The following is a 15,949-nucleotide window of genomic DNA, read 5'->3' as shown; positions in this document are numbered from 1 at the left end:
TGTTTTGCCTTCAGTGGTCCAATGACTCCATTTTGGTCACTGCACTGAATGTGTGGACCAATCTCTTGGGCACTAATGAAGCTCTTACAATGACATGTCAGGCTGAGTGATGCCTGTTTTTTTATAGCTATTAACTCATTTAAGACTCCCTCCCCGACCCTGGATGGATAGCTCCATTATGCCCTTTTTACAGATGAGAAATCAGGCATAGAGAGATTTAAAACACCTACCTGAGTCCCCCAGCTTGTCAGTAGTAGATCCAGGAGTTGAGCCTAACCTGTCTGTTCCCAGGTCCATGTGTTTAACCATCATACCATATTGTCTCTTGAGACTCAGAGAGTGGCTTGGGAGTATGGAGTTCAGCAAGGGAGAAGCCTGGTAGCTGATGCCTGCCCGTGCTTTGGTCAGCCTCTCTGGCTACAGCATTCCTCCTCCTGTTCTGGGCCAGTGCCTGGTAACCCTGCCCTAATGGGCACAGCCACCTGTCTCTTGTGCTTCATGTACCCTTTTCCTCAGGCATGTTAATACAAGGGTGTTCATTGGCTTATCTTCTCAAGTGACCTCATCCCAAGTTGGGGAGAGCGGGCTGTTTTGGATGGTCCACCAGTGCTGACTGCGTGGTCCTGGCAGTGACATCCTGGGAGCCGATCAAGCAGGTCCCTGTGGGGTGCCTCCCTCTGGCTAGAGCAGGGACCATAAAGCTGGGGGTTCTGCGCCCTCTTCAGAGTGGGCTCCTGTGCTCAGCCATCCTGGAGCTGGTGGTCAGAAGCATATCTGGGAATGAACTTGATCCCAAGCTTTTGGCCATTTGACCAGCCCCAAACTGTATGGTTTCCATAAAGTCCAAATGCAGTGTGTGAGCCTCTGGTTTCTGGATGAGTTTCCAAGTCAGGATTCTATGGAAGCCTCTTGCCAAGAGCTCCTGATGCCATGGAAAGCTGCTTCTGTAAACATGTGTGCAAAGTTTGTTTTTCTCCCCTCCCTGTGGGTTATCAGTAGCAGTCTTTTTGCTCCAGGTATCTAATGGAATTCAGGAACTGGAAGGCATGGAGGGCTGGTTGTCAGCCCCTTGGGGCTTCTTCAGAAGAGTCCAGATCTTCAGCTTCTCAGCCTCTTTTCTGTCTCTTTGTTTAGGCTGGGCTGAGCAGTTCCAAGCTTTCCATGTCCAAGACTTTGCCTCTCACTAAAGTGGTTCAGAATGATGCATACACAGCCCCTGCTCTCCCCTCCTCTATTCAAACAAAAGCCTTGACCAGTGTGTCCAGGACACTGGTGAACAAGGAGGAACCCCCCAAAGAGCTGCCACCAGCTGAGGTGAGTTGAGGGTAAAGAGGAGGAAGTGACCACTCCAGTTGAGTCAGCCTGAGTGGGTGGGAGTTGCTGGGCTCTGAAGTATGTACCCCCATTGAATTCTTACTACCCTTCCACAGGGTAGTAGGCCTTGCCACCCCCAGTTTACACACAAGCAGACGAAGACAGACCGGCAGCCAGATCACTGTGCCCAGGTATAGAACAAAGGTCTACCTCAAAGAGAGCTGTTGGGAGCACTGAGGAAGAGCACCTAATTCCTCGTGGGAAATCTGGAAATGCTTCAAAAAGAAAGTGCTAGTTGAGCTGGGTGGGTCTTGAAATATGAGTAGTGTTCCAAGCAAAGAGGCTTGGGGATCTGAAAGGCCCTGGCAGAGTTGATGGTTTAGTTTCCTTGTTGCTCTAGCAAATACCATGAGGTGGTTTAGCTTAAACAACAGGAATTGATTGGCTCATGGTTATGAGGTGGAGAAGTCCAAATAGAGGTGCTTCATGACACTGCTTGATCCTGTGCTCCTCTGTCACATGGCAGGTCCATGTTGGCCTCTCTTGGCCTCCGCCTTCTCTTCTGTGTTCTCTTGCCCTTCAGCTCTTGCTGCCTGCGGCTGTCTCTGTCCCTCTGAATTTCATTCTGCTCTTAAAGGGCTGCAGTAATAGGCCTAAGGGCCATCCTGATTGAGAGGGCCACAGCTTCACTGGAGGAACCTCATGAGGTTCTGCTTAACGACAGGTTCATACCCACGGGAATGGATTATATCTAGGAACATGTTTTTCTGGGGTACCTAGCTCCAAACCACCACCGTTGGGAAATGGTGGGAGCTTCTGTTCCCTTCATAAGGGGTGGTGGGGCATGACGCCCCTCCTCGAGGGTTTCCTCTGGGCTTCCTTGCCTGGAGTAAGTTCTGTTTGTGGACATGCACGCCTGTTCTCTGACATCTGGTAATGCTCTTGTCCATGTGGCAGCCTGTCTTCAGCCCCCTGGAAGGCACCAAGATGACTGTGAACAATCTGCACCCTCGAGTCACCGAAGAGGACATTGTTGTGAGTACTGTGGCCTGCCAAATTTTAAATCTCAAACTGCTGCTGTGTCAGGGGTCCCCAAGACCACCTCAGGTTGGATGATTCTCTAGGAAGAATACAGTTGTTCTCATGGCTAAGATACTTTACAGTGAAAGGATTCAGAGCAAAATCAACAAAGGGAAAAGCCAGAGGGGATGAAGTCCTAAGTAAACCAGGCACAAGCTTCCAAAGTCTTCTCCCAGTGGAGTCACACAGGAAATGATTAATTTCCTCCAGGAACAAGTTGTGATAACATGTATGAAATGCCCACCAGGGAAGCTCATTAGAGACTCATGTCCCGTGTTTTATTGGGGGCTGATTAGATAGATGGGCAGCCTTTGCCTGGCATGTACCAAAATTCCAGACCCCAGAAGAAAAGCAGGTGTTAAGCATAAACCATATTGTTTGTACAAATAGTTTAGGCACAGTCATGTTTTAGTTTCCTTGTTTAGCACAGTTAGTTCAGGTGCTGGGAACCCTCCTGAAATCCAGGTTCCCAGACCCAGTCAAGGGCCAGCCTCGTAAACAGGCCTTTCACAGGGTAGCCGCCAAGCCTGCAAGGCCCATTTTTTTCTGTGGTTTCCAAACCAAAGCCAGACACCTGGTCCAAATCTTAGGCCAGGGAAGGTCTGTGCATAATGGGTCCTAAACGGGATCCTTTATTCCCACTGTGCAATACCCTGTGGTTGAGATTTTCCTACAAGCTTTTAGAATGGCCTTTCTCCTTTGGAAGTTTACACGATGATTCGAGAGTAAAAGGAATGAGATGGATTGGTTTTAATCTGGTCATGGGCCCCGGTGGATTGTTCTCCTTGTCCATCCTCTCCCACTCATGATAGTCATGGGTGAAACTCAGCCACCAGGCAAAATCCCCATGAGTTTAGAAATCCAGGCACACTTTTAACTGTGAACTGTCTAGTCACAGAAGGAATGCAGCAGGAGATTCTGGCCTCTTCCTGCTCCTGAGTCCCAGGTTCTTTATCAGCTCACACTGGCCACCACCTTTGTTCAGGGTTTTACATGTGAAGCACATGAGTGCTTTGTGATTTTAGAATTAAGCGGGCTCAGCAGAGGGTCCATTCTCTCCTTAGCAAGCACGCAGGGAACAGTGTACACCAAAATGGGTGTTGTAACCTCCTGTGAGTATTAACTGGTAATTCATAAAGAATTAAAAATTTTTTTGTGATTATGAAAATAATAAAAACTGCCATATAGTGAGCACTTACTGGGTGCCAGTGCTTTGTATGCCGGATCTTTGAAAATGCAGAGCAGTGGAAAGTGGAGTATATTGGTTGGGGTTCTCCAGGGAAAAGGGACTTGCAGGGGAGATGTATGTGTGTAAATCTGAGATTTATTATAGGAATTGGCTCATGCAATCATGGGGTTTGGCAAATCCGAATTCCATAAGGCAGGCCATAAGTTGGGAACTCCAGGTGAAGGTCTCAGTGACTCTGTAGGAGAAACTGGCTAGCTGAAGTAGAAACAGAAATCTTTCTTTATGACTCCTGACATGATCAGTTCTCACTGTAAGGCCTTCAACTGATTGGATGAGACTTCTTTCATTGCTGAATATGATTTCCTTTGTTGATTGTAGATGCAATCAGCCATAGATGTATTCAACTGAAAAACATAAATCCATAAAATTTTCTCACAGTACCAAGCCAGTGCTTGCTTGGCCAAACACCTAGACACCATAACCTAGCCAAGCTGACACTTGAACCATCACACTGATCATTTTTTATCCACATTACTTAGAGAAATTTGCCAATGAGAAGCACTCTCACTTCTTTTCTATGCAAATATGTAATAGTAAAACAACAAAATCAGGGTAACTCCTAGCACTCAGTTCCATGTCCTGGTTTTGATGTTTAACATTTTCCCTTTTATCATTAAAAACAAATCTCAAAGACCTTTATTTAAACTTCCTGTTTTGATCTTCACATAGCAACTTCATGAAAGGTCATTTAAGGAGAAGAAATGGCCTTGGTGCCAGTTGGCCTCTGTTCTCGCCCTGTGTATTTTCTCTGGCCTCTGACTTCTTGCCTGCAAAATGAGGAGATCAGAGTGAATGATGACGCTGGCACCTGTGGTCGGAGCCTTAGGAATTGTGTCAGCTGAGCTTTACGACAATGCTGGCCAGTCCTTTTCTGCCTGTATTCAAAAAAGAAACCTTGGCCCCAGAGAAGTTAACTAACTTGTTAGAGGTCACACAGCTGATAGGGGCAGGATCAAACCTGGGTTGATCTGAGTCTAGGTGAACAACCACTCCCATTAACCTGGGTCTGTTCCATTGTTAGCACTGGAAGTCCCATGTTCTGGGAAACCCCTCAATCCAGGCAAATTAGCAGAGCTGGAGCTCCAGAATTTGTATTTACAACAAACTCCCAGTCAGTGTATTTGCCGCTGTGTTTTTTGGATGAGCTTCCACTTGGGTTCTCATGACAGAGCTCTCTTAAGTGAAAGGTCCTGTTACCTCTGTGGAGGGAACAGCTTCTGGGGCCGGAGTACTCTTGTGGTTACGTGCAGCAGAAGGCCCCAGGGACTCCAGAGCTTATAAACCGAGGCCCGTTTCTCACTGCCAGCACAGATTGTCCTCTCAGATGTCCCGTGCTGTGAAGCCTGTGGGTGTCCCTAGGACACTGTCTAAAATGAGACTTGCTGAAATCTTGGCTATTGGGCTTTACGCAGCTGCCGGCCAACCCAAAGCCCTCGGAGCGTGTGGATGGTAGGCAAGCAGGATGGCTGCCTGAAATTCTCCCCACCTCCAACCCCTCTTGGTCTGTACAGGAGCTTTTCTGCGTGTGTGGAGCCCTCAAACGGGCTCGGTTGGTCCAACCTGGAGTAGCAGAAGTGGTCTTTGTGAAGAAAGATGATGCCATCACCGCGTATAAGAAGTACAACAACCGGTGTCTGGATGGTAAGCAGCCACCTCACCCTCCTGTTCCTCACCCTGCAGACTGTCGGGCAGCCTCCAAGGGGGTGGGAGGACGTCCTCCTTCAGCCCCTCTGTCGGGGCGCCTTTGCACCAGGAGCCAGCAGGTTGGCTCAGTCTTGTAGTGCAGAGTTGGGTGTTCCAAAGCCCTGGATTTTCACTCAGCCCTAGCACTTAAGACAGTGAGAAGGGATACACCATTTCTCCATGGTTGACTCAAGGCATCTTCCCTGGGAAGCCACGAGCCACAGCCCCTTCCCCCTCCAGATGTTGGTACCTGGATGAGTAAACCACTGATCCTGCTGAATTCAGGTTCATGTTACTCATCTCAGGATAGCCGATAAAGAGGAGTCTGTCTGCCCCACTCCTTCCCACTTACTGTGCTTTCCTGTTTTTTGAGTGCCTTTTGTGAACTAATGCCCTGCTAGAAGTAGAGATGCAGAGATGGAAAAACATGGCCTCTGCCTTCCCTGATGATACACCTTTTAATCAGAGGGTTTCATTTACTATAATTATCCATATAATTGGGTTTAACTCTACCCTTGTACTACCTTTTTTTTATTAGTCCAGTCTGTTCTCTGTTCACTTTCTCCTTCTTGTATTGCCATATCTTGGACTGAATATTTTCCATGATTCATTTTATCTTCACTGTTGGCTTATAAGTATACTTCCGTTTTATTTTTTTAGTCATTGGCTAACCACATACATTATACACCTTTAACTTACCACATTGTACCTTGAAATGATGTTATTATACCTCACATATATTGTAAAGACCTTACACAACAGTGCAATTCTGTTTTCCTTTCTGTCTAGTTTCCTATTACTGCTGTAACCATTTACCACAAACTTAGTGACTTAAAACAACATAAATACATTATCTTACAGTTCTGGAGTCAGAAATCCTAAAATCAGGGTGTCACCAGGACTGCGTTATGTTCCTTCTGGAATCCCCACAGAAGAGTCTGTTTTGTTACCTTTTCTATTAATAGCTTCTAGGGGCCACCTGCATTCCTAGTCATGTGGCCTAATGCTCCATCTTCAAAGCCAATCACATAACATCTTCCAATTTCTCTTTCTCTTTCTCAACTTCCTGCTTCCCTCTTATGAGGACCCTTGTGATTAGATGGGCCCATCCGGATAATCCAGGATATTCTCCCTATCTCAAGAACCTTAACTTAATCACACCTGCAAAGTCTCTCTTGCCATGTAAGGTAACTTGTTTACAGGTTCTGGGGATTCACATGTAGACTTCTTTGGGGGGCCATTATTCAGCCTACAACTCTGTATTCTGTGTTGTGTTTTTCATACATTTTAATTCTACGTATGTCATAAACTCAACAATACATTGTTACATTTTTGCTTTAAACAATTTTTAAGTAAAAATTTTTTTAGGAGGTACTGGGGATTTAATCTGGGACCTTGTACATGGGAAACAGGTGCTCAACCACTGAGCTATACCTGCTCCCCTTAAGTAAAAATTTTAAGGTAATATTCGTATACGGTACAATTGACCCATTTAAAGTATGTAGTTTCGTGGTTTCTACTATATTCACAGAGCTGTGCAGCCACCACTACAGTCAACTTTAGAATATTTTCATTACCTTACTTTACATTCCCATCTCTACCCACCCCACCCTGGGTAACCACTAATCTACTTCCTGTCTATATGGATTTGCCTATTTTGAACCTTTTATATAAATGGAAATTTGTATGAATCTCGTTGATTAGTTGTCTCAAATCCTGTATCTCATCTGGGGCTTTGATATATTCCTTTGCGTAGGCCATTTTTTCCATTTTCCTAGTGTGGTTTGTAATTTTTTTGCTGATGTGTAGGCATCACTTTTTTGGCCCTCATATATCATTGAAATGCCTGTTCAGATCCTTTGCTCATCTTTTAATTGGGTTATTTATCTTTTCATTATTTAGGTGTAAGGGTTTCTTATATATTTTGATTACAACTCCCTATCAGATAAATGATTTGTTGCTGTATTCTCAAGTTCTGTGGGTTGCCTTATCACACTTTTTAAATGTATGCATTTACAGTTACATATTTCCCTCTCAGAACTGCTTTAGCTCTGTCCCATTAAGTTTTGTGTTTTTTTTTTTTTTTAAGTTTTATTTTATTTATTTCTCTCCCCTTCTCTCCCACCCCGGTGGTCTGTTCTCTGTGTCTGTTTGCTGCGTCTTCTTTTTGTCCACTTCTGTTGTTGTCAGCAGCACAGGAATCTGTGTCTCTTTTTGTTGCGTCATCTTGTTATGTCAGCTTTCCATGTGGGTGGCACCATTCTTAGGCAGGCTGCACTTTCTTTTGCACTGGGCGGCTCTCTCCACAGGGCGCACTCCTTGCACGTGGGGCTCCCCTACGCAGGGGACACCCCTGCGTGGCACGGCACTCCTTGCGCGCATCAGCACTGTGCATGGGCCAGCTCCACACGGGACAAGGAGGCCCGGGGTTTGAACCGTGGACCTCCCATGTGGTAGACGGATGCCCTAACTGCTGGGCAAAGTCCGCTTCCCTGTCCCATAAGTTTTGATATGTTGTATATTCAATCTCATTTACTTCAAAGTATTTTCTAATTTCCTTTTTGATTTTTTTTTCTTTAACCTTGTTTAATTTCCACATATTGTGAGTTTCCCAAATTTCTGTTACTGATTACTAATTTCATTTCATTGTGGTCAGAGAACATGCTTTGAATGACTTTAGTCATGTAAATTTATTGAGACTTACTTTATGGCATAGCGAATGGTCGTCTATCCTGGAGACTGTTCCCTTTGCACTTGGGAATGTGAATTCTGCAATTGAGTGGAGTGTTCTAAGAGGTCTGTTAGGCCTAGGTGGTTTGTAGTGTTCAAATCTTTAATTTTTTTAAAGATTTATTTATTCCCCGCCCGCCCCTCCCCTCCCCCCGTTGTCTGCTCTCTCTGTCCATTCGCAGTATGTTCTTCTGTGACTGCTTCTATCCTTATCAGTGGCACCAGGAATCTATGTTTCTTTTTGTTGTGTCATCTTGTGTGTCAGCTCTCCATGTGTGCGGCACCATTCTTGGTTAGGCTGCATTTTCTTTCGTGCTGGGCGGCTCTCTTTATGGGGCACACTCCTTGTGCGTGCGGCTCCCCTACACTGGGGACACCACTGCATGGCAGGGCACTCCTTGCACGCATCAGCACTGCGCATGGGCCAGCTCCACACATGTCAAGGAGGCCTTGGGTTTGAACCACGGACCTCCCATGTGGTAGGCGGATGCCCCATCCATTGTGCCAAGTCCACTTCCCTGTTCAAATCTTTTGACACTATTTGTTGATCTGCCTGGTGGTTTTATCCATTAATGAAAGAAGGTATTGAAATATTTATTGTTGGCAGTAGACTTGGCCCAGTGGTTAGGGCGTCTGTCTACCAAATGGGAGGTCCTCAGTTCAAACCCCGGGCCTCCTTGACCCGTGTGGAGCTGGCCCGTGTGCAGTGCTGATGTGCGCAAGGAGTGCCGTGCCACGAAGAGGTGTCCCCCGTGTAGGGGAGCCCCACGTGCAAGGAGTGTACCCCGTAAGGAGAGCTGCCTAGCGCGAAAGAAAGTGCAGCCTGCCCAGGAATGGTGCCACACACTGAGAGCTGACACAAGATGACACAAGAAAAAGAAACACAGATTCCCGTCCCGCTGACAACAACAGAAGCAGACAAAGAAGACACAGCAAATAGACACAGAACAGACAACCGGGATGGGGGGGAAGGGGGAGAAATAAATAAATAAATAAATCTTTTTTTAAAAAAAAGAAATCTTTACTGTTATTGTCTATTATTTCTCCCCACTTTTGTCAGTTTTTGCTTCCTGTAGTTTGAGATTCTGTCATTGTGTATTTGTTTATAATTATGATTTCTTGATATATTGACCTTTTTATCATTATAAAATGTCACTATCTCTGGTAACTTTTTGTTTTAAAGTCCATTGTCACTAATAAGTTAGCTGTTAATCTGTGGTTCTCTTGTACAGGATGAATTGTTTTTTCTCTTGCTTCTTTCACAATTTCCTCTTTTAGTTGGCTTTCAGTTTCTTTACTCTTAATATATCTGTGTGGATCTCTGCTTTTATTCTGCCTGGAGTTCATTGAGCTTACTGGATGTGTACATTAATTTGTTTTTCATCAAATTCGGAATTTGCCATTTCTTAGAATTTTTTTTTTCTCAATTTTTTTTTTTTTAGTTTATTTCTATCCCCTTCCGCCCCCCCCCCAATTGTCCGCTGTCTGTGTCCATTTGCTGTGTTTTTAAAAAAAGATTTATTTATTTAATTCCCCCCCCCCTCCCCTGGTTGTCTGTTCTCTGTGTCTATTTGCTGCGTCTTGTTTCTTTGTCCGCTTCTGTTGTCGTCAGCGGCACGGGAAGTGTGGGCAGCGCCATTCCTGGGCAGGCTGCACTCTGTTTCGTGCTGGGCGGCTCTCCTTACGGGGCGCACTCCTTGCGCGTGGGGCTCCCCTACACGGGGGACACCCCTGCGTGGCAGGGCACTCCTTGCGCGCATCAGCACTGCGCATGGGCCAGCTGCACACGGGTCAAGGAGGCCCGGGGTTTGAACCGCGGACCTCCCATGTGGTAGACGAACGCCCTAACCACTGGGCCAAGTCCGTTTCCCTGCTGTGTTTTTCTGTGTCACTTGTATTCTTGTCAGCGGCACTGGGAATCTGCGTCTCCCATTGTTGCATCATCTTGCTGCATCAGCTCTCTGTGTATGCAGTGCCACTCGTGGGCAGGCTACGCTTTTCTCACGTGGGATGGCTCTCCTTATAGGGCACACTCCCTGCACGTGGGGCTTCCCCACATGGGGGACATCCCCACATGGCACGGCACTCCCCGCGCATGTCAGTTCTGTGTGTGGGCCAGCTCACCACACAGGTGAGGAGGCTCTGGGTTTGAACCCTGGACCTCCCATATGGTAGGCGGAAGCTCTATCAGTTGAGCCAAATCCGCTTCCCTTAGAATATTTTTAATGCTCTTTGTCTCCTCTCCTCCCGGTATTCCCATTTGTCATATGTTGTCCTTGATGGTATCCTGCATTTCTCTGAGGTTCCATTCACTTTGCCTCATTCTTTTATCTCGCTATTCTTTGGATTGCATATTTTCTGTCAGTCTTCTAAGTTCACTGAATCTTACTTCTGCCAGCTCAGCTTTTTTTTTTTTCAAGGAGGTACCAGGGATTGAACCTGTAACTTCATACATAGGAAGCAGGTGTTCAACCACTGAGCTACACCTGCTTCTTCATTTTTGAGTTCCCTCAGAGAATTCCTCATTCTGGTTATTTTAATTTTCAACTCTAAAAATTTCCCTTTGATTCTGTTTTATAATTTTTGTGTCTTTATCGATGAGATATTGCCATCACACCTTCCTTTACTTTTTTTTTCTTTCTTTTAAGATTTATTTTTTATCCCCCCCCCCCCCACCATCGTCTGCTCTCTATATCAGCTTGCATTCTTGTCAGTGGCACCAGGAATCTATCTCTCTTTTTTGTTGCATCATCTTGCTGTATCAGCTCTCCATGTGTGCGGTGCCATTCCTGGGCAGGGTGCGCTTTTTTCACATGGGCGGCTCTCCTTATGGGGTGCGCTCCTTGCATGTGGGACTCCCCTGTGCAGGGGACACCCCTGCGTGGCAGGGCACTCCTTGCATGCATCAGCACTGCGCATGGGTCGGCTCCCCACATGGGGCAGGAGGTCCTGTGTTTGAACCCTGGACCTCCCATGTGGTAGGCAGACGCTTTATCAATTGAGCCAAATCCACTTCCCCCTTTACTTTTCTAAGTATAGTTTCCTTTAGTTCTTTGAAAATATTTTAATGGCAGCATTGAAGTATTTATTAAATTCAACATCTGGGCCATCTTAGAGGCAGTTTCTGTTGCCTGCTTTATTTCTACTGAATGGGTCATGATTTTCTGGTTTTTTGCATGTCTCATGATTTTTTTGTTGAAAACTGGACGTTTTAGATAATCTGTTGCAGCAACTCTGGATGCTGGTCCTATTCCCCTTCTGGGGCTGCTTGCTCTTTTTGCTTGCTTGTTTAGTGAGCTGGCCAGACCTTTTAAGTGAAGTCTGTTTCCCTAGCAGAAGAGCAACTCGGGCAGGCATACAGCCACCCTAAGATGACAGTGGTTTCAGCAGGGCTGGCTTTGAGTCTTTCTTTGTTTTCTCTTAAACTGTTTGGCCCTGTTGGTATCATAGCTGTTAGTTTCTATTAATTGTCAAATCATTGCTGCTTTGTTTTCAGCAGTACCTTGGGGCTTTCATTGCTCAAAAGTCTTGTCCAATTAATTTTGGGCTCTTTTGCAGAGGTAGTCTTTGAGGCCAGTCTTTGAGGCTTGTTCTGATCCTAGGATTTTTCTTAACTGTCTCTTTTCCTGCCTTTTTTGGTTAAACTTGTAGACGTTCTGGAGTCTAGTTTTTTGCTCTCAAGCCACCAGCTTTCTCTTAATTGTTGCCACCAAATTCTCCATTGCTTTTGACAGTGCCCGTAGGCTTGAACTTTCTCACGCTCTGTTCTGCTTTGGAGTGCTCCATTCTTATGGTCTGCCTTTCCCTCTGGGCCAAACCTCTGAGCCAGTGCTCTGGAGCTGGGTTAAAGGCCCACTTTTCTTGGAATGACATCAGTTATTTTGAGTAGAGCTCTAGGAAGAGACAATAGCCTTCTCAGACTGTGTATTCTAGCATTGAACCTCCTATTCTGTAAGAGCTAAGGTTAGGGCAAGCAAGGCACTAGTATTTTCAGATTGCCTCTCTTTGGTAGAGCTTCTGCCCTACAAGTTGGAGCTGGGTACAGTAGCCACAGACTTCTCAGCCTCTGCCTGGAATAGAACCTGTACAGCCCAGAGCTGGGAGGATGGGAAATGCTGGCTGCCTCCCCATCCTGGGAGTTGAGTGGACTAGAAGCCCTGTCCTCTTGGCTGTACCCGCCTGGGTTGGAACTTTGTCATGTGACCTTGGGGTGAGGGGAAAGTGGGTCATGGCTTGAATTCCACAGGTCTCAGTGATGTTACTGAGATTTAGTCCGTTATCTTGAATAAATGTTTCTTTGCTTGCTGTATGCTTTAGAACAGTTTCCAGGGACTTCAACATTTCTTTTTCTTTGTTTTTTTTTTTTTTTTATAATTTGCAACAGTGTTTGGCTGAAGAAAGAATCCACAGAATTCCTTACGCCACCATTTTGGAATTTGTTCTCTTCAGTTATCTTTTAAGGAGACTAAAATATGAGATACCAAAATATCTTTTATATTTACTCATATAGTAACTATTTTCTTTGTGTAATGCTTGTCTGCTGGCAATGAATTCTCTCAGGTCTGTATGAGAAAAGTATTTCACTGATTTTTTGAAGATATTTTCACTGGGTATCATATTCTGGGCTTGGCAGTTTTTCTTGAAGCATTTTAAACATGTTTGCCTTTTGGCTGCATAATTTCTAACAAGAAGTATATTAGTATTCTAACTATTCTATAGATTTTTTGGGGGGGTCTGGCTGCTTTTAAGTTTTTCTCTTTACTGCAGTTTTACTCTTTTCAGCAGTTTGAATATGATATGCTTAAATGTGGTTTTCTTTAAGATTATTCTGCTTTGGGTTTGTTGAGCTACTTAGATCCACGGGTTTATAGTTTCAGCAATGTTGGAAAAATTTAAGCCATTATTCCTTCAAGTATTCCCTCCTTTTCCTCATGAGACTCCAACTACATATATATTAGACCACTTGACATTGTTCCACAGGCTATTGTAGCTCTGTTTGTTATTTTGTTTCATTTTAGATAGTATTCTTATGATGTTTTCATGTTCACTGGTCTTTTCTTGTGCATTGTCTAATCTGTTAATCTTATTCAATGACTTTCTAATTTTATTTTATTTTATTTTTTTTAAAGATTTATTTTTTATTTATTTTCCTCCCCTTCCCTGCCCTCCCCCTCCCACTTGTCTGCTCTCTGTGTCCATTCACTGTGTGTTCTTTTTTTTTTTTTTAATTGACTTTGTAATAATATTACATTAAAAATATATATGTGAGGTCCCATTCAACCCCACCCCCCCACCCCCCCACCCCCTCACCCCCTCCCAACAACACTCATTCCCATCATCATGACACATCCATTGGATTTGGTAAGTACATCTTTGGGCACCTCTGCACCTCATAGACAATGGTTCACATCATGGCCCATACTCTCCTCCATTCCATCCAGTGGGCCCTGTGAGGATTTACAATGTCCGGTGATTACCTCTGAAGCACCATCCAGGGCAGCTCCATGTCCCAAAGACGCCTCCACCTCTCATCTCTTCCTGCCTTTCCCCATACCCATCAGCCACCATGTCCACTTTTCCCAATCCAATGCCACCTTTTCTCTGTGGACATTGGATTGGTTGTGTCCATTGCACCTCTATGTCAAGAGGAGGCTCAGATTCCACATGGATGCTGGATGCAATCCTCCCATTTTCAGTTGTAATCACTCTAGGCTCCATGGTGTGGTGGTTGTCCTTCTTCAACTCCATCTTAGCTGAGTGTGGTAAGTCCAATAGATCAGATTGTAGGTGCTGGAGTCTGTTGAGGCTCAGGACCTGGCTATCACATTGTCAGTCCAGAGATTCAAATCCCCTAAATATATCTTAAACCCCAACATTAACTGCACCTCCAGCACATTAGCATGAAAGTCTTATGAAGGGAGATCCCATCTGAGTCCAGATTCATCACACATAAACACCATTTCCAAAGAGGGGCCATCTGCCCTGGTAGTTAACCCCATCGGCCATGACCATAACTCCCATGGGTCTCTTTAGCCTTCAAAGGAACCAATATCTGGGGGTTGTATCTGCTTTATCTGTCTCTCTGACTCTGCTCAGTTGTGCATGAGGGCAATCCTTCTGCCAGCCTCCAGACTCTTTTTTAGAAACTCGTAGCCATAGAAACTCATTTCTCCTTTCCATTTCCCCCTTACTTTAGGTCAAACAGCATTTTAAAGTCATGGTATTTTATGTAGACATGGATATTCTGCTGATCCGCATTGAACCTTCCGTATAAGGTCATTTTCCAGTTGCATCATCAGTTGGTAGTTGATAGTGGTCCCTCGTTGCCAGGGAGGCTCATCCCCGGGTGTCATGTCCCACGCTGGGGGGAAGGCGACTTTCTAATTTTAGATACTGTCTTTTTCATCTTTAGAAATTCAGTTAGCTGTTTCATATTTCCATTTCTTTCCTTCTTGTGTTTGTTTTCCTTTACCTCCTTGAATATATCCGTCGTATTTATAATACCTGTTTTAATGTCACTGTTAATTCCATTATATCTATCATTTCTAGGTCTGTTTTCTTCACTGGCTTTCCTCCTGGTTATAGACATTTTCCTTCTCTCATAGGTCTGGTAATTACTGCTTGAATGCTGGACATTGATTTTTATGTTGAGTGCTGAATTTTGTTGAATTCACTAAGTGTATTTCTTGCTAGTAGGTAAATTGCAGATTACTTTGATCCTTTTGAAGCTTGGAAAACTCTCTTATGATGCTCTAGAATAGACTTTATTCTTATGCTAATTTAGCCACACTACTAAGGCATGACACAGTTGATTGCCTCATATATTCAGTGAGGTCCCTCTACTGTGGCTGGAGGAAACTTGAACAATTCATGGCCAAGTGTGTGCTCTAGGAATTTGCTTCCTAAAGTTGCCCAGAAAGTGTTCTTTGTTTGGAGGTTCTACTTTCCCAGCCTTATGAAGTTTTACCCTAAATGTGTACAGATTGGAATTCAGCCACAGATCCAAGGGGACCTCTGCAGATTGCTAGAACTCTTCTTCCATGGCGCTCCCTCCCCTTTAGAGAACCCTGTTGCACAAATTCTAGCTGCCTCAGCTTCCCTGAACACCTATCTCTGGCTCTTCTACATATCAAGACCACCCGGCTCTGTTTGGATTCCCCTCCTTGTGCTGTGGCCCGGAAACTACTGCCAGGAGGTGAGCTGGGCAATAGTAGGGCATATCTCATATTTTTTCCTTCTTCCAGTGAGCGCAGTCCTTTACTGCCTGTTGTCCAGTGTCCAAAAAAAATGTCACATATTTTGTTTGGTTTTCGAGTTGTTCAGAGTAGGAGTGCAGTTGTCGTAGCTTCATGGGAGAAGCAGAGGTCTGTAACTAAAAGACTTTGGATCCTCTTACTTAATTTCACAGCATAAATATTTTTCCTTGTTTCACAAATGGTTTTGAATGCTCCACGCTGAGTACAGTTTCTCCGTCCCTTCCACTCTCCTCTCTACCATGCAAAGCAGTTTGTTGCTACTTTGCTTCTTGGTGCTGTCATTCCCATTGGGCCCCACACCTGGTATTTTCATAGTTTCTGGGCTCGGCTAAAATCCTGCAGCCACATCCCTAGCTGTGGACCCAGAAATCCAGTGGTGGATGCTGTGGCCCTTGGTGATGGCCCTTGTCCTTTTATCTGAGGAGCTGCAGTCTCAAAGTGGGGCCTTTTCTTTCTTGGTTTTTCAGGGCAACCAATGAAGTGCAACCTTCACATGAATGGGAATGTTATCACCTCAGACCAGCCCATCCTTTTGTAAGTTCCAGAGGCAGGGGTGCTGGGCCGGGGTGCTGGGCTGGGGTGGGATCTTTCTGGGAGCTTGCTCTGCGTGATCATCTCTCTTCCTTCCAAGAGGTCA

At 45.0% G+C, this 15,949-nt stretch overlaps 1 protein-coding gene across 11 annotated transcripts in view; it reads left to right on the top strand.

Annotated features, from left to right (window-relative positions):
• The window catches only part of POLDIP3 (DNA polymerase delta interacting protein 3), a 29,549-nt gene that overhangs the window by 10,689 nt on the left and 2,911 nt on the right, over positions 1-15,949 (top strand). For 3 of the 11 annotated variants that reach the window (XM_071219090.1, XM_071219088.1, XM_071219092.1), the window contains 6 exons: positions 1,135-1,314; positions 1,431-1,505; positions 2,272-2,349; positions 5,155-5,284; positions 15,039-15,251; positions 15,780-15,846. In XM_071219090.1, the coding sequence (XP_071075191.1) occupies positions 1,135-1,314; positions 1,431-1,505; positions 2,272-2,349; positions 5,155-5,284; positions 15,039-15,251; positions 15,780-15,846 (743 nt within the window). The remainder of the gene's footprint in view (positions 1-1,134; positions 1,315-1,430; positions 1,506-2,271; positions 2,350-5,154; positions 5,285-15,038; positions 15,252-15,779; positions 15,847-15,949) is intronic. The other 8 variants (XM_071219091.1, XM_071219089.1, XM_071219093.1 and 5 more) reach the window with 3 other exon arrangements.

This window comes from Dasypus novemcinctus, chromosome 12 (assembly GCF_030445035.2).
Source record: "Dasypus novemcinctus isolate mDasNov1 chromosome 12, mDasNov1.1.hap2, whole genome shotgun sequence".
Lineage (NCBI taxonomy): Eukaryota > Metazoa > Chordata > Mammalia > Cingulata > Dasypodidae > Dasypus > Dasypus novemcinctus.
The sequence above is the reverse complement of the archived record's forward strand: the minus strand, read 5'-3'. Positions and strand labels throughout refer to the sequence as shown.